This window comes from Tachypleus tridentatus, chromosome 11 (genome assembly GCF_004210375.1).
Source record: "Tachypleus tridentatus isolate NWPU-2018 chromosome 11, ASM421037v1, whole genome shotgun sequence".
Taxonomy (NCBI): domain Eukaryota; kingdom Metazoa; phylum Arthropoda; class Merostomata; order Xiphosura; family Limulidae; genus Tachypleus; species Tachypleus tridentatus.
The window spans coordinates 33,285,964-33,303,450 of NC_134835.1; the positions used below are offsets into that span (position 1 = coordinate 33,285,964).

The 17,487-nt window shown below is 35.3% G+C and overlaps 2 protein-coding genes across 3 annotated transcripts in view; both read left to right on the forward strand.

Annotated features, from left to right (window-relative positions):
* Nucleotides 1-3,784: 3,784 nt before the first annotated feature.
* LOC143231330 (zinc finger MYM-type protein 1-like) overlaps nucleotides 3,785-17,487 on the forward strand; it is a 36,005-nt gene continuing 22,302 nt past the window's right edge. Inside the window, exon 1 of the mRNA XM_076465878.1 lies at nucleotides 3,785-4,072. Within this exon, the coding sequence (XP_076321993.1) occupies nucleotides 3,785-4,072 (288 nt within the window). The remainder of the gene's footprint in view (nucleotides 4,073-17,487) is intronic.
* LOC143231890 (CTD small phosphatase-like protein 2-B) overlaps nucleotides 11,271-17,487 on the forward strand; it is a 55,349-nt gene continuing 49,132 nt past the window's right edge. Inside the window, exon 1 of one of the 2 annotated variants that reach the window (XM_076466667.1) lies at nucleotides 11,271-11,393. The gene's annotated coding sequence lies outside the window, so the exon portion shown is untranslated. The remainder of the gene's footprint in view (nucleotides 11,394-17,487) is intronic. The other variant, XM_076466668.1, reaches the window with a different exon arrangement.

Sequence of the window (17,487 nt, forward strand, 5' to 3'; positions counted from 1 at the left end):
TGGACTACTCTTTTACCAACGAATAGTGGGATTGACCGTCACATTATAACGCCCTCAGGTCTGAAAGGGCGAGCATGTTTGGTGCGACCAGGATTCGAACCCGCGACCCTCGGATTACCAGTCAAACGCCTTAACCCACCTGGCCATGCCGGTCCGCTTGAAAAGAAAGTATGCCAAAAACTGTAGACAAGTAAAACCAGAGTGACATAAGCTGTGAGTAGTTAAATATTCATATACTTTTACATTGCGATTGTGATTAAGAGAGAAATATATGCATATTTTTCAAAGGTTAAAAAAAGCATTCAGATGAAAAGTTTATATTGTTTCTTTGTTTTATATTTGATACTAGTGCCCTCTAGGATCCTGTATTAATATTTAGAATTAATTATTCATATCAAATAATACTCCATGAACGTAATAAGAGGTCACTATCTTTACACTTCTTTAGGGTAACTTTGAAGATATATATAAAAATATGGGATTTGAAATATCGTTATTGAACAACTTTAGCTACAATCAAAATCATGCAAATTTTTAGCTTCTGTCAAGTTAAGACAAATAAGACAAAAGCTTTCTAGAAATCAGCTTGGAAAGACTGAACAATTTAAGAATACCTAACATATATATTAGCAGTTCAGAATGATGCAAACGATTTATATGACTAGAACTCATATATGACAAATGAACATCCCATTCCGAATACCTGAAGTAATCGTGACTAGCAGCTGATTCATTCTAGGATTCCTACACTTCCACATGATGTTGAAAGGTTAATTAAATCAGAACAATATATTTATGTACCAGCCGGAGTACCTGTCGCCTTGGCGGAAATGATTTAAATACATAACTAATAAAAGGTTATCTTAGAACATAACAAGCTCTTATATGTAATCCTAAAAACTGCCTACAAAAACTGCAAAATACAAAACGTGGCCTGGCATGGCCAGATGGGTTAAGGCTTTCTTCTCGTAATCCGAGGGTCGCGGGTTCTAATCCTGGTCGTATCAAACATGCTCACCCTTTCAGCCGTGAAGGCGTTATAATGTCACGATCAATCCCCCTGTGGGGTCGCGAAGCCGTGGCAGGGGAGTCGCGTAACCTGGTTAGAAGTAGCTTGGGATAACAGTAATTTTATTTCATCAATTACATCTTCATGCTCTTACTTTTTTTTTTTTTTCGGTGCAAAGCAAAACGTGTGCTACGTTAGTTCAATGTCATCAGGTGATATTATGGATGTATGTATGCGTGCCTGTGATTGAATGTGCCTGTGTGAATGTGTATGTGTCTGCAACTGTATGTATGTGTGTACCAGTGAGTAGCGAGTATGTGAGTGCACGCGCATGTACGTATGCTTGTGTGTTTGTTTAGCTGTGATTAAGTGTGTGTGTGCTCGCTGTCGACACGTGAGTCACATGTCCGTTGCTAATTAGTGGATGACGAATCGCGCGACTGGCCACGCTCCCTTCCCTCCCAATACTTACCCCATCATTACTCTACCTGCACCCCCCACAAGTAGTCAGTGTAAGATCTACAGTTGCCAAAGCGTTCATTATTCAACATTTTTATTTTATTTTAACAAGGAGTTAAGTAAGCAGTAAAGGTGAGTTGTGTCCATGGCTAAACGGCGCAGATACTCAGAATGCTACCTCAACATTGGCTTCGCCACTGTGCTCGCCAACGACGGCATCGAGAAACCACAGTGTGTTTTGTGTCATGCTGTCCTGAGTGCAGAGTCAATGAAACCATCAAAACTCAAGCGTCATCTCGAGACGAAACATCCAGAACACGCAAAGAAAGGTTTGGATTTCTTCAAACGGCATGAACGGTGTCTTAAAAGCCAAAGAATCGATAGACGTGGGTCGTTTCAGCAGCAGAGTGCAGCCGTAGTGGAAGCTTCATATGAGATTGCATTCGAAATTGCTAAACAAAAAAAGCCTCACACGATTGGAGAAACACTTCTTAAACCCTGCATGATGAAAGCAGTAAATCTTATTCTTGGAGAAACCAGTGCAAAGAAGATGCAGCAAGTATCCCTGTCAAATAATACTATACAGAGGCGCATTTCTAAAATGTCTATGGATGTGAAGGAACAGGTTTTGACTGAAATCAAGGGTCCCCCTTTGTTCTCCTTTCAGCTCGACGAGTCAACAGATGTAAGTTCATGTTCTCAGTTGCTTGTCTTCGTGAGATACATTAATTCAGGTGACATCAAAGACGAATTCTTATTCTGCAGTGCACTTGAAACCACAACAAAAGCTGATGATGTCATGGAAAAAGTTTCAACTTTTTTTTCAAGACGAAGATCTTCAATGGGAAAACGTGTGTGGGGTTTGTACGGATGGGGCACCGGCTATGCTGGGATCGAAATCAGGATTCCAGTCGAGAGTGAAGAAGCTAGCACCTCAAGCAAATCATCCACTGCATGATTCACCGATATGCTCTCACCAGTAAGACTCTCCCTGCCTCTCTGCAGGAAGTGCTTGAATCTGTAATCAAAATTGTAAATTATGTGAAGACTCAAGCACTCAACACTCGCCTATTCAAAGAACTATGCAAAGACATGAATGCTGACCACGAAGTCCTTCTCTTCTACACAGCAGTGCGTTGGTTGTCGAAAGGAAACGTTATTAATCGTGTCTTTGAAATGGAAGATGAAATAAAGCTATTCCTGGAGACTCAAGAAAGTAAAGATCTTATAGCTCACTTCGAAGATGAAGCATGGAATAAAAGGGTTGCGTACCTAGCCGACATTTTTGACCAGCTGAACAAGCTCAATTTGAAGCTTCAAGGAAGGGAAACACATGTTCTCCTTTTTCAAGATAGTCTTCGGGCCTTTGTTTCCAAACTGCAGAACTGGCGTCGGAAAACCAATCTTGGAAACATCGCTATGTTTGAAAAACTTTGTGGAGTGACGGATGAGTCTCAGATCCAACTGGATCAGTTCCTCAAGGATGAGATTACCGAACATCTTCAATCTCTAGAAAAGGAAGTCGAGCGTTACTTTCCTGAACTATCACAGGAACAGGAGGCCCTGGTAAGGAACCCATTTTGTACTGAACTTGATGTATCCAGCATCCCAGATGATATCCAAGATGAATTTCTGGATCTAAGGAACGACTCTTCAGCTCGTGATCTCTTCAAGGTGAAATCCGTGACTCAGTTCTGGTGCGCTATGTATCAGTCATACTTCAAAGTCAGCATGATAGCTTTACGTGTCCTTGTTCCATTTGCTTCTACCTACTTGTGTGAGGCAGGATTTTCCACTCTTGTCAATATAAAAACAAAGAATAGGAACAGATTGGATGTTGGAGATGACATGAGACTGGCTCTAACAAACGCTCGGCCACGAATTTCAAAGCTTGCTGTTGAAATGCAACATCAGGCATCTCACTAGCTGGGTTGGATAGCTGTTCAAACCTATGTTAATATTATTTTAAGAAATATATGTTCTTTTTGTGAATACAGGTTAGACCAATGTGATTTAATTTGCTAATAAATAATTACAAAATTTTTAAATATTTTTTTTAGATGTTTCTTTCCCTCTCCTTCACAGAAAATAAAAGAAAAATTAAGCTGCTGATAGTAAGCCCTAAGTAGGGGGTCACATGGGTTTCAAACTTTTAGGTAAGGGGTCGCGAGTACCAAAAGGTTGGGAACCCCTGCTCTAGTCTTACACTGCTAAATTAGGGACGGCTGACGCAGATAGCCCTTGAGTAGCCTTGTGCGAAATTTAAAGCAAATAAACAAACAAAATGTGAGACCGCCAATTTGTATGCATTGTCCTATGAAGCCAATGAACCTCTATACCAAATTTGGTGGAAATCCATCTACAGGAGGTGACGTAGCTGTACTAAATGCCCATAGAATCGCAAAATGTAAAATTGAAATTTTAATGGACCCAACAAACATCCATACCAAATCTAGCGAAGGTCCGTCCACAGAGTACGAAGTCGTGGTAAAAATGCCAATAAAATCCACAATAAGAAAAACTGAAAACTTTACACACCCTTACATGAACTCAATGAATCTTCTTGTGAAGATCCACATCCTACGGCCCCCCGCTAGTATAACGGTATGTCTACGGATTTACAACGCTAAAATTAGGGGTTCGATTCCCCTCGGTGGGCTCAGCAGATAGCCCGATGTGGCTTTGCTTGAAGAATACACACACACTCTACGGGCCTCCAGTGGCACAGTAACATGTCTGTGGACTCACACTACTAGAATTCGGGTGTCAATACCCGTAGTGGGCAGAACATAGATAGTCCATTGTGTAGCTTGTGCTTAATCCCCCAAAACAACCCACACCTTGGGAAGTAGTTACATAGACAGAAAAGAGACAGAACTGTTATATTTATGAAGATTTATACAACTTTTGTACGTTAACTGGTAACAGACTAGGCAAGACGTCGTGTTTGGATATCGAGATACATCAAGGGGTTCGAAATCTTAGACAGTCTTTCCTGTTATTTGATTCAGCGAACTCGGTAAATCTCTTGTGGCGGTGTGTGGTTTTGGGTAACTATCTTCCGTTTCATCAGCAGTTTAAAATTAATAACGATTATACTTAAGTGTATGAAGTCTCTGAAGTAACCATTGAGCTCAGTGCTTCTCAACCTGTACCAATATGACTCATCCTTGTAAGTTTTTCGTAGTAGCTCACTAAGCCTAGTTCGAAAAAATAAAAAAACTATTAAATTAGTATCCACAATTATTTATTATGACTTAATTATACATCAGACAACAACTACATTAAATAATAATAGCTAATGACCTTTTGCTCTTGAATTTGTTGTATAATTGATAACACTCATTCTGAATACCTTTAAGAATCGTAATCTGAGGGACGCGGGTTCGAATCCCCGTCGCACCAAACATGCTCACCCTATCAGTCGTGGTGGCGTTATAATGTGACGGTCAATCCCACTATTCTTTGGTAAAAGGGTAGCCCAAGAGTTGGAGGTAGGTGGTGATGACTAGCTGCGTTCCCTCTAGTCTTACGTTGCTAAATTAGCGACGGCTAGTGCAGACATGTCTCGTGTAGCTTTACGCGAAATTCAAACAATTATTAGGCTAAAAAATCAAGTTTCCAATGCCCGTGTTAGGTACAACACAGACAGTTCTTTGGAGACTTTGTCTTTAACAAAAGATATCAAGATAAACTATATTATAATTTCGCTCGTAATTTAAATTGTTCGGATGTTATTTTTTTTTCTCGAAACTGTAAACTTTGAAAGATATTTTACTCAACAATGATATGAACATAGACTAAGTAAGACGCCTTTAAAATCGACTTAATCTTTAACTAAAGGTGATATTTATCTGGTCCATAGTTAAAGAACTATGTCTTTGATGAAAAACGTAAACATTAACCACAATAATAACTTCAAGAGGGTAGAAAACAACAACAAAATGAATCATAAGAAAACCAATATTTGGTACTAGCACTAACATTTTTAATCCAAACGACACCTTATATTACACAAGCACTGAAAGGGCAAGTTGGATATTTTAAGATTCAAGGATAATCACTCGTAATACAGAAGTTCTGAGCAAAGAGGAAGAACAGTCAATCAAATCCATTCACTGATTACTTTTGCCGAATATTGAAATTGACTGTCGAAATTATAATTCTCCTTCACGTTTGAAAATGTATATTTGACAATTTATTACCTTTCATATTTTCGTCAAAGCCTTATAATATTATTTTTATTTGACTTTGTTTCACGAAACTATCAAACACTTTGAAAATAAGCGAAATTCTAACACTATTCTAATTTTTGAAATAGTTTAGGTTAGCCAACAGCTAAAATATTTAACACATATATCAAGAGATGACGCTAAAGTCAAAGGAAAGGAAGCTATATTTAATTACAGTTATTTTTTAGAGTAGAAATTTTAGAAGTGATATGCTATGTTTTATTATTACAAATTTATGAACAGGTGGTAATGAAGTTGTGGATTTGAATATATGCGGTTTCAGACTTGTTTAATTGAGAAAACTTCTTACAGTAAAAGTAAATGGATTTTATGTAACAGTAAGATCAAATGAAGAATACAACTAAAATACACGTCTGAATATGTGATAAACAAAGACAGCTTTATAAGCCTTATCATAAGATATTTGCCATAATGATGATACGGTTTCAACAAAATTTTCTTAAAATGAGTGAAGACATTCAATAAACGCTTTTTACAATTGTTTTACACTAATGTTTACTTGTAAAATTTGCGCCCACATTAGAAATTATTTCTTTTTTAGAAAATTAACAGAAAACCTTGTTTGTTTGTTTTTTGAATTTCGCGCAGAGCAACACGAGGGCTATCCATGCTAGCTATCCCTTACTTAGCAGTGTAAGACTAGAAGAAGACAGCTAGTCATCACCACCCACCGCCAACTCTTGGGCTACTCATTTACCAATGAATAGTGGAATTGACCGTAACATTATAACGCCCAACGGCTGAAAGGGCGACCATGTTTAGTATGACGGGAATGCGAATCCGTGGCCCTCAGATTGCGAGTCGCACACCTTAACCCGCCTGACCATGCCGGACCAACAGTAAAGTCATCAGGCCTAATTGAATATCCGCCTTTGCTTGTTTTTAAAACGTAATTAAATTATTAAATTTATTTTTTAAAAATCGTTCTCTTGGACTATGGTGTAGTCTTGGTTACCTAATATGGTGTATTTTAATACACATGAAAGTACATCAGACATTTACCAGTCAAAAACAAATTCATGTTCAAAACTGGGCACGCACTAGTAGTAGTTACAAGTATCGATTAAATATACCGCAGTCTTTCTTACCTACCACATAAATTAAAATCAAAACTAAAGGTTTCTAGTACTTTCAACGGGCGAATCTGTTTTCTTTATTCTTTTTAACCTCTGAAAAAGACAGGTATACTTCTCAAAACTTTATTTTTGTGTCATTTTATGCTTTCTGTGTCATGAACTGTTTTCCTACCACATCCAAACATGTTCGCCCTTTCAGCCGTGGGGGCGTTATAATGTGACGGTCAATCCCACTATTCGTTGGTAAAAGAGTAGCCCAAGAGTTGGCGGTGGGTGGTGATGACTAGCCGCCTTCCCTCTAGTCTTACACTGCTAAATTAAGTACGGCTAGCACAGATAGCCCTCGAGTAGCTTTGTGCGAAATTCAAAAACAAACAAACAAATCCTACCACATGTCGGTTATAAAACATGATGTTAAATAAAATTCGTTCAAAATAATACACTCATGAACAATATCTTCCCTGAAGTAACTGAAAAATTGCAGCTAAATATTTCATTATTTTTCCACTTAAACTTAATTTAAAAAATATCGAAACATATATATAGAAAAATAAATTTTAATCGTGTTGTAGAATATTTATTAAAAATGCAACCCAATGTCAAAATATTCAAATATTTTATGAGACAATGGTATAGACAATATTAAATCCTATTTTTTTAACTTTAACTTAATTTATCAACATTACCATACCTTTCATTCTATAAAAGTTCAAAATTTTCGTGTCAATGTAATTTGTATCTTGGCCAGGCATGGCCAAGCGCGTAAGGCGTGCGACTCGTAATCCGAGGGTCGCGGGTTTGCACCCGCGTCGCGCTAAACATGCTCGCCCTCCTAGCCGTGGGGGCGTATAATGTGAGGGTCAATCCCACTATTCGTTGGTAAAAGAGTATCCTAAGAGTTGGCGGTGGGTGGTGATGACTAGCTGCCTTTCTTCTAGTCTTACACTGCTAAATTAGGGACGGCTAGCACAGATAGTCCTCGAGTAGCTTTGTGCGAAATTCCAAAACAAACCAAAACAAGTTGGTGTCTTGAGTTATTTCTAGGCCTAACCAAAACTTATCTTCCTCTTTCACTGTTTTCACATTCTTAAGTTTCGTATGCAAAACTACAATAATAACCATATATATTACAAATATCTTTTCTTTGAAGTGAGGTGAAAATGGTTCTAAATCCCATAGATTAGAAACATTTCATGGTTTTTACAAACTTTGAATCGTGAATAATTGGTTTTTATTCACCTGTTTTAGACGTTATATCACAACTAGAAAATTGGCAGTAATCACTTAAATTTGAATTAGTAGGTTTAGGGCTAGCATGGCCAAGTGGTTAGGGCACTCGATTTACAATCTGAGAGCCGTGGATTCGAATAACTGCTCATCAAATATGCTCGCCTTTTCAGCTGTGAGGGCGTTATAATAAATCGACGAATTCCACTATTTGGAGTTGGTGTTGGGTGGTTATAACTTCCCTTTAATCTTACCCTGTTAAATTAGGGATGGCTCTTGTAGCTTTGCGGCAAATTCAAAAAACAAACAAAGAGTGACTGTGATTTGTGTAGATGTACATATTATTAAGAACCCAATGCAACTTGACCTGACTTGACTACTTTTCTCATGACGCGCTGCTCCCCGCTAGTACAGCGGTTAGTCTACGGATTTACAATGCTAAAATCAGGGGTTCAGTTCCCCTCGGTGGGCACAGCAAAGAGCCAGATGTGGCTTTGCTATAAGAAAAAACACAAATACAATATACAAATACTCGTGACACGTATAATTACGACTTAGTTACAGCTTTGATTAACTTTTTCATTTGTTCTAGCGGACATTAAATTTTTAAAGTGGCATTTTCAGTATTAATCTTTGAACTTGTTTGTTCGTAGTTTAAACATAAAGCCTTATCTTTTAATTGTCAACCATTTCTAGAGATTTCAACGCTAATATCAGAGATTCGATTCCCCTCGGTAGTCACATTAGACAGCCCGATGTAGCTTTGCTCAAAGAAAAGATTAGGCCTAAGGTATAATTTGATAAAGGTGGAAGTCTATTTCTTTCTAAATTACTGTTGTTCAGACGGTGCGTTTAATCATTCGTAAATATCTTCAGCCGTTGATAGATTTTGGTTTAATGGTATATTGACTCCGTTTATTTGTTGTTTTTGAATAAAACTGGTTATAATTGCAAAATAAAAAATCGACATTCAGACACTACTCGTATCATTAATTTTTATATATTTTTGCACGATTTTATTTCGTAAACTGATTTCGTTTTCATAACATGGCGTTTTTTTTTTTAAAGTAACATACAGTGATATAAGATATGAGACAACATACAATCTTATCACAATTTATTTGTTCAGAAGCAGTCAAAACTTCTACCTGTGTGTATGTGTTATTGCAGGACTAAAATTAAATATTTCTTACTTCTACATAAAGTTAATTAGTTTAAAAATAACGTGTATTATAGCATCAACCATAGAAAGGTATTAATGTTAGACCAGTAAGTCTACTGGGTTTTAAAGCATTTGCAGTTTGCCTGCAAAAGTTTGTTAGGCCTTTTGCGTTATTTATTGTTGATTGTACAATTATTTCGAAGATCAATGTAAGCTGTGTCAACGACTCCGTAGATAGGTCTAATATTCCATGATGCATATTTAATTCCAAGTGAAGGTGAGAGGTAAAAATAAACGTGTGTAGGAGGCCATTGTCGATTTGTTGAATTTCACGCAAGCTACTCGGGGACAAAATGTGGTAGCTGTCCCTAATTTAGAAGTGATAGACTATAAATAAAGCAGTTTGTCAGTAATAACCACCGCCAATTCTTGGATTTCTCTAATCCAATAGTGGGATTGATCGTATCATATAACGTCCCCACAGCTGAAAAGGCAAGCACCTTTTTCACAACGGTGTTCCAATTCGAAGATTGCAGATTACGAGCCAATGTCCTAACCGCCAGGTCATGCCAGAGCATGAAAAAAAAGAGATTTGCTTTGGTGGATCGGAAATGAGTTATTTTCCAACATGATAATGCACATTTTTCAGAAAAATTAAAGAGCTTGATTGGGAGAAACTACCTTATTCCTCTTTTATCCAGATCTTGTTTCTTCAGATAACTATCCTTTCAGAAGCTTGAAACATCTTCTGAAAGGAAAAAAAACAAACAGTTTACTTCAATTGATGAATTAAAAATAAACTTTGTAACTTTTGTTTGTGTCAAACCATCTGATTTTTATAAGCGTGGAATTGAAAAGCTTTTGAGACGTTGGTAGACTGTTATTGAAAGTGATGGAAAATACGTAGTTGATTAAAGTTGTTATTTGAGTTATTTTCTCTCCTCTTAAATCTTAGTGTTATAAACGACATTAGTTATGGGATGACCTGATGCAATGGGCTCTCTGTGCTCTGTTCACCATGGGTATCGAAACCCGGTTTCACGTTGCAAATCTGCAGATATACAGCTGTGTGAAACTGGGGGGCCTTGTTAACATCAATGATAATCATACAAAAATGTTACTGTCTGATAATATACGTAGTATACAAGAGATGTTTGAAAGCTTAAAAACTATAAATAAAATTTACTCTAGTAAATGGGATTTTATTGCTAACACTTTTACTCGCACGGTAGCAACGTAAGAATAAACTGTTTTTCAATAAAGCCATCCAGAACTTGACTTGTTTCCAAAACTGCAAAGAAACAGGTTAAAGCACATAAACATACACACACACATATAATAACAACTTGAAAATGAGAAATGGATAAAATATCCTTAAAATATTTATTTAACAAAATTATGTGCTCCCCGATGGAACAGCAGTAAGTCTACGGATTTCAACTCGGCTTTGCTCTAAAACAAGTTAATGACCGAAATTATGTTACGTTTCTATCATATCTACATGAAATTGGTTTTAACTAGTAAAGTGGAAGGTTATATTTTATACAAATAACGTGTGAGTGTTTTTCTTATAGCAAAGCCACCATGGGCTATCTGCTGAGTCTACAGAGAGGAATCAAACCCCTGATTTTAGCATTGTAAATCCGTATACTTACCGCTGTACCAGCGTGTGCCATGTAATTAGTCAAAACAATCAAACAAGTTACCCCATACGTGTATGTAGGGAGGGTGCGATTGTATGCCCTGATTGCACCCGTATATGTATTAAATATATTCAAGTAAAATGTGTAAAAACAGGTTTAGATACCATCAAAATGCACCATTTTCAGTGAAAATTGTAAAATTTTGACGAGAGTACATGCCCCAATATAGTTTCGCCATTCATTTTTTTTTTTCCTTAAAAATTAGCACCCTTTTCCACATTTTTACCTACAACTAAGTACAAAAAGTAAGATAACATTTCGAAACCTAGATTATTTTATAGAAAACATCGATCGAAACGTGAATGATTCAAGCTGAGAATTCGTCTGGTTGCGACTTTACCGTGAAAAGAGCATGCGCAAACGAGATATTATGTCTATCATGGCCATCCGGGTTTTCTTCACGCTGGGCGGGAAAGCAACGTTACATATGGTTCGACAGCAAAAATGGAGGTGTACCTACTTGTACAGGAGTATTTCGTCATTAATTTCTCTCACATAACGAAGGTAAGATTGCTGTCCTTTTGTTTGTGTAAAACATTTTAAATGTTATGTTACAGAAAAAAACTGATACAAAAACTTTAAAAGTTTGGCTTCAAATTGTTATGTTTCTACCGCCAAAACTATTCCAGATTGCGTCAGCGCTTAAATAGTAAATATTCTATTTCAGTACTGCCAAATAGGGCTGCGGTTTCCATGGGCACGCGCGACTATGTTGTCGATATGTACATTAAAGTACGAGATTCGAGCTAGAATTAACTTGTTTATTTAATATATTCCTTCTTTTTATTGAATCAAATTATATTCGGTGCTGATTAACGAATATGCTCATTTTCTTTGTCTAAACATACAGTTTTGACATCAGTTTGACACCAAATTTCCAATACTCTAGTCCTACTCCTCGTTTTATGCGTAATGAAATTGGCTAAGTGCCATAACTTTGTTTATGATGGCAAAAGCCTAAGCCTAAAAAAGAATAATGTTAAAAATAAAATTCAAATAGTTTTGTTTGTTTTGTAAATTTCGCGCAAAGCTACACGTAGGCTATCTGCGCTAGCCGCCCCTAATTTAGTAGTGTAAGACTAGAGGGAAGGCAGTTAGTCATCACCACCCACCGCCAACTCTTGGGCTACTCCTTTACCAACGAATAGTGGGATTGATCGTTACTTTGTAACACCCCCGCAGCTGAAATGGCGAACATGTTTGGTGTGACGTGGATTCGAACCCATGAACCTCAGAGTATGAGTCGAACGCCTTAATCCAAATGGTGTAACACATTAGCAGGAAAATATTAACTCTGTGTGTGTGTAACATTTGGTGTCATATAGTTTATATTTATGACTATACCATTAAAAATATCACACTAATTTTCATTAAACTACAAGTATAGTTATTTTTTTTCATTTGTGTTTTTGTAAGTGTAATGATTTTAATAATTTCAACTGAAAATTTAATATTTATAGTTAATTTTGATAGATTGTAAAAGACTGCAACTGAATTAGAAAACATCTAATAATAGTTTTAGTATTTTCCACAAGAGGGGTTCATCAAATGTAATGGCTTTGTTTGAAATCTTCCACTGTCATTTTTCCTATAAACAAAACAACTACTGACAGTTTACATTTTATCATGGATAGAAAGTCAAAATGATCTCTCTTTCAAACAAATTAATATTCCACAACTAATATATTCTTGAATATATTTGATAAATATTAGACTGATTAAAAATATTTGTAGTCAAACCTAATGTAGTAATTTAAACACACAAGATGTAACTTGCTACTTTATTAAACAAAATTAAAAAAAAAAGTAGGTTTCAGTAAGTTCTCCTAACCCTTTTACACATGTTTTAAATTTAAAATAATATGGCAACAAAAATTAACCAAGTTATAGTTGGAATAATTTCCTATGTATTTAAGTGTGATTTGTTTATTATTATTTTTTATTCAAGTATACCTACTCAGCTACAACAACAAAACTGGAAAGATTTGATAGTGTTATTATGTTGCTATTGTCTATATTATTTTCTTCAACTTGTAAAGTTTACGGTGGTTCTTTGGGACATGTTGATACATTCAGTTTCACAAATAGATATATATGCTGCTTTTATGTTAAAATTATCACTCTGATATGCCTTGCACCTGTGTAAAGATGTGTGAACCAAATCGTATGAAAGTGTTCATTAAAATTATAAAAGCTTGTATGAATTCAGTTGATGTAAAATAGTAATATTTTTTATGATAAGTCTTGTGACAAAAAGAATCTAGCATCACCAACTCAGGCTTTTAAATTTACAGTGTTGTGAAAAGAACTTTTAATAACAGACTTAAGTTTTTCAGTGATTTGTATGTTAGGACAGGTTTATATCAAGGTTTTTTAAATAAAATGTCTAAAGTAAACTTAGCTTTAAAAGTATAAACTTTTGCTTGCATTCTGTGAAATGTTTGATAATATTAATAATACTTGCTCTTTCTTCTAATAATAACAATACAGATTTTCTTGGGAGTTTATGCACTTTGCTACAGTTAGTGTATCTTGACCTTTCTGGGACTGGTTTGAGTCTGTACACAGGAGATATTTAGAACAGTTTTACTTTATTCATGTAGAATGACTTGCTTGATCTGTCAAGACTGGTCAATTATTTTATGTTTCTTTAATGATTTGTACATTATTACACTGATGTGTTATTACTGTTTTTAATGATTTGTACATTATTATACTGATGTGTTATTACTGTTTTTAATGATTTGTACATTATTATACTGATGTGTTATTACTGTTTTTAATGATTTGTACATTATTATACTGATGTGTTATTACTGTTTTTAATGATTTTGTACAAAACACTTCTTAAACAAATGATCTGTAACTTTGAACAACAGCAGAAATGATAGGTACTTTGTTGGAAGCATATTTGGTATTTAGTTTGGTTTGGGATTTTTTAATCTACAGGCATATATGTTATTTTATGAGGAATCCAGAGTTTTATATCAACCTGTATAACTGGATAACATCCAAAGAAGTTATTATTGTTTTTTGTGAGTAGAGTTGTGGAATTTCTTTACCTAACTTTGGACAATAATTATGGTGGCCCAACAATGCCAGGGGCTAGAGTGCTCAACTCATAATCTGGTTTCCCACTGGTACAGCAGTATGTCTATGGATTTGCAATGCTAAAATCAGAGGTTTGATTCCACCTTGGTGGACTCAGCAGATAGCCTGATGTGGCTTTGCTGTAAGAAAATGCACACACTCATAATCTGAGGGTCACGAGTTCAAATCCCAGTCACATCAAACATGCTTGCCATTTTCGTCATGGGGACATTATAATGTGATGGTCAATTTCACTATTCATTGACAAAAGATTAGTCCAAGAGTTGGTGATGGGTCTTGATGACTAGCTGCATTCCTTCTGGTCTTACACTGCTAAATTAGGGATGGCTATTGCAGATAGCCCTTGTTTAGCTTTGCTCAAAATTAAAAAACAAACAGTGGTCACGGTATCGTTGTAACACATTGTTTGTGTAACTTTCACAGTTTTCAACATTCTTGTAAAGCTTGTGAGGAACTGCTATGACAGGTTCTCTGAGTTTGTTGAGATGGAAATGAAGTCACATTGAAAGATAACCTACAAATTTCAATGGGCAAACTGTCTGAATTCTTACAAGTGTAACAGGTGTGTGTATGATTAAGATGACATACCAGTTGCTCATAAAGTTAACCATGAAAAAAGATGAGAAAAGTCTCAGTAGTGTTGTTTTCCAGCTCCCATGGAAAGGTATGTGTGTCTCCAGGAGCTTTGAACTTAAAGATGTATTTGAAGTTTTACCCTCAAGCGTGAATGAAAATAATTGAAGACTGGGTAAAGGACGGAAAATATTATGTCTTTCCCATGTGAAGTGTAAAAATATTACAAGGATAAGGCGAGAGTATTAAAATAATGATGAAATTTTGTAACTATAGCATGTGGATGGTCCACTTTGGAAGATAGAAACATGTTAATGGCTACTTTGGTCATTTTTTATTTAGCTATGCACCTCACTATTAGTCTTCAGGATTTTTGGGTCTGATTAGATCATCTACCATCTACCTAAATAGTCAGATTTGTTGCTGTTGAGTCAGGGATTGCATGTCAAATATTTTTTCAGATGTTCTTTGATGTATTTAAAACATTCTTGACCCATTAGAATGAGTAAATGTTTTGCAATGTATTTTTGGTTCTCGCTAAGAACCAGCATTTATGGGGTCACTTTTGGACCTTAGGAGTCCTGATTAACTTGGGTATTATATTATTATTAATATATGTTTTGTCTTCAAATATTTCTGTTAAGATTTTGTAATGTTGTCTGATATAGTTATTTTCATTGGTTTTAATACAAGTATAAACAGAATTCTTTTACAATTCTTTAATTCAAGTTACAATGTTTGAAAATTGTAATTTGAATTCCTTGTATAGTGTAATAACATTTTTTTCCCAAATAAAAACCGAGTTATTGACTGGTATGTCTGACGGTGTTTTGTGATACTTTACGTAAAGATACATTTTCTTTTTGATAAATATTAGGCCTAACCTTTAAAAAAAAAACTGATTCATTTGTAGATTCTTTCTTCTTACCATTCAAACTGTTATGGACTATGATTTAGGAATTATTTTATAATCTTTCACTCCAAATTAATATTATATATATATTTTTAATGTATTTCCTGTTAACTTCACAATATTCACAAAACTTTAGTCTTCTGCTCAGCAAATGTTAAGCCTTCATTTTCAACAATGTTTTGACATCTGGTGATTTTCTCTTTCTTCTAATGCAGCTGTGTATCATTAAATTTAACATATTCTGATGGTTGAACTAGAGAATTTAAAACAAAGTGACCTGGCAGTTTAAAATGATGGTAAAGGAAGTTAATATGTTCCATTTTGACATAAAATCTGTCTGTGCATTCATCCATATAGACATTGAGAAGTTTTCGCCATCTACTGCACCATATGTTGTCAATGTTTTAGTGTGTTACAATTTTCTTTTTTTTTTTTTGCCACAGAGTAGGGTGGTAAATTTTGGTTATGAACCTGTAAAGTTGTATTTGTGAGGTAACTAGCGAACTTGGTTTTTAGCAGAAAATATTGCAAAATGTCAGGCAGTTGCTATGAATATATTGTTGGATTAGTGGTATGGCTGTGATACTACTCCAGGTGAAGACTTGAAATGCTGCCAGAATTGTAGATGTTGTAACTAAAACTAAAGTTAATTTCCTTGACTGAAACCATGTTTCATACAACATTCAGCTGGTCATTGCACATCCCTTTGTGTTGTCTGATTGGTTTGAACATAGGGATTACTGACACTAGTCGTGGACGTTATATATAAACAATTTTCTGATGCTTACGATTTTCTGTGTAAAATAATGAAGTGGGCTCTCTTACTAAAACTTAAATACAGATTAGAAACTACTATTCTATATATTCACTTCTTGCAAACTTGTATCGTGCAGAATGTTATTTAAATTATGTTTGTATCTTAACAAACTATTTACTAGAAATGTTTAAATGAACCAACACATGTGTGAAGAAGTCTCCAGTAATGTGTTAAATATCCACTTAAGGTTAAGCTCTTTACCAATTGATGTTTCCAGTATTCTGAATTTGGATAAACTGCCATCTAGTGGAAAGTTCATCCTATAAATATTGTTGAAATTGTATCTATTTTTTTTTAAATCCTGACTTGGTACTACATTATGCTTTTTAACTCGAATCAGACCAACTTGTCATTAATGTTATATTCATATTCGTACGCATCCTTTCAGAAAAATATAGTAATAAATATCAGAGTTTAGTGTTGAAGGTTTGACTTGAATCATCGAATACCTTAAAACAAATAAATGTTTTAAATAGCTTGACATGTAAAAGTTAGTGACCATTTAACAGATAATTTAGTGTTGAATTAGGAAGAATATGATAAGAACTCATTGATTACTGAAATACTCCATCAGGTATTGAAGGCAGAAATATATTTATCCATGATAAACTTTAAAGGAGTTGTACATTAAGGAAGACTATATAGTAGATAGAGAGAAAAAGATAGTCTTATATAACTAATGATTAATGAAAAATGAGGTTGCAGAAACAAGAGATTGCAAAAAACAGCTTTATGTGAACGATTATATTTTCTGTAACAAATATATATATACACCACCTTTAAGGAGGGCAGCTAGTCATCACCACCCACCGCCAACTCTTGGGCTACTCTTTTACCAACGAAGTGGGATTGACCGTAACATTGTAACGTTCCCATAGCTGAAAGGGCGAGCATGTTTGGTGCGACCGGGATTCGAACCCTCGACCCTTGGATTACGAGTCGAACCCCTTAACCCACCTGGCCAAATAGTTTTGTGATACATGTGCAAGTCACACAGAATGAATTAAGTAACTACGGTATGCTGTATCAGAATGTCAAGTGCAGAAAGTTGTTTTTTAATATTTTACAAATAATATTAAAACCGTTAAAGAACAGTTACTGTGTAGCAGCTGTTTCATAAGGTTTAAAAACAAAACGGGGCTTTCAGGGCATTAGTTTTGTGAGTCTTACTCAAAAACTTGAAG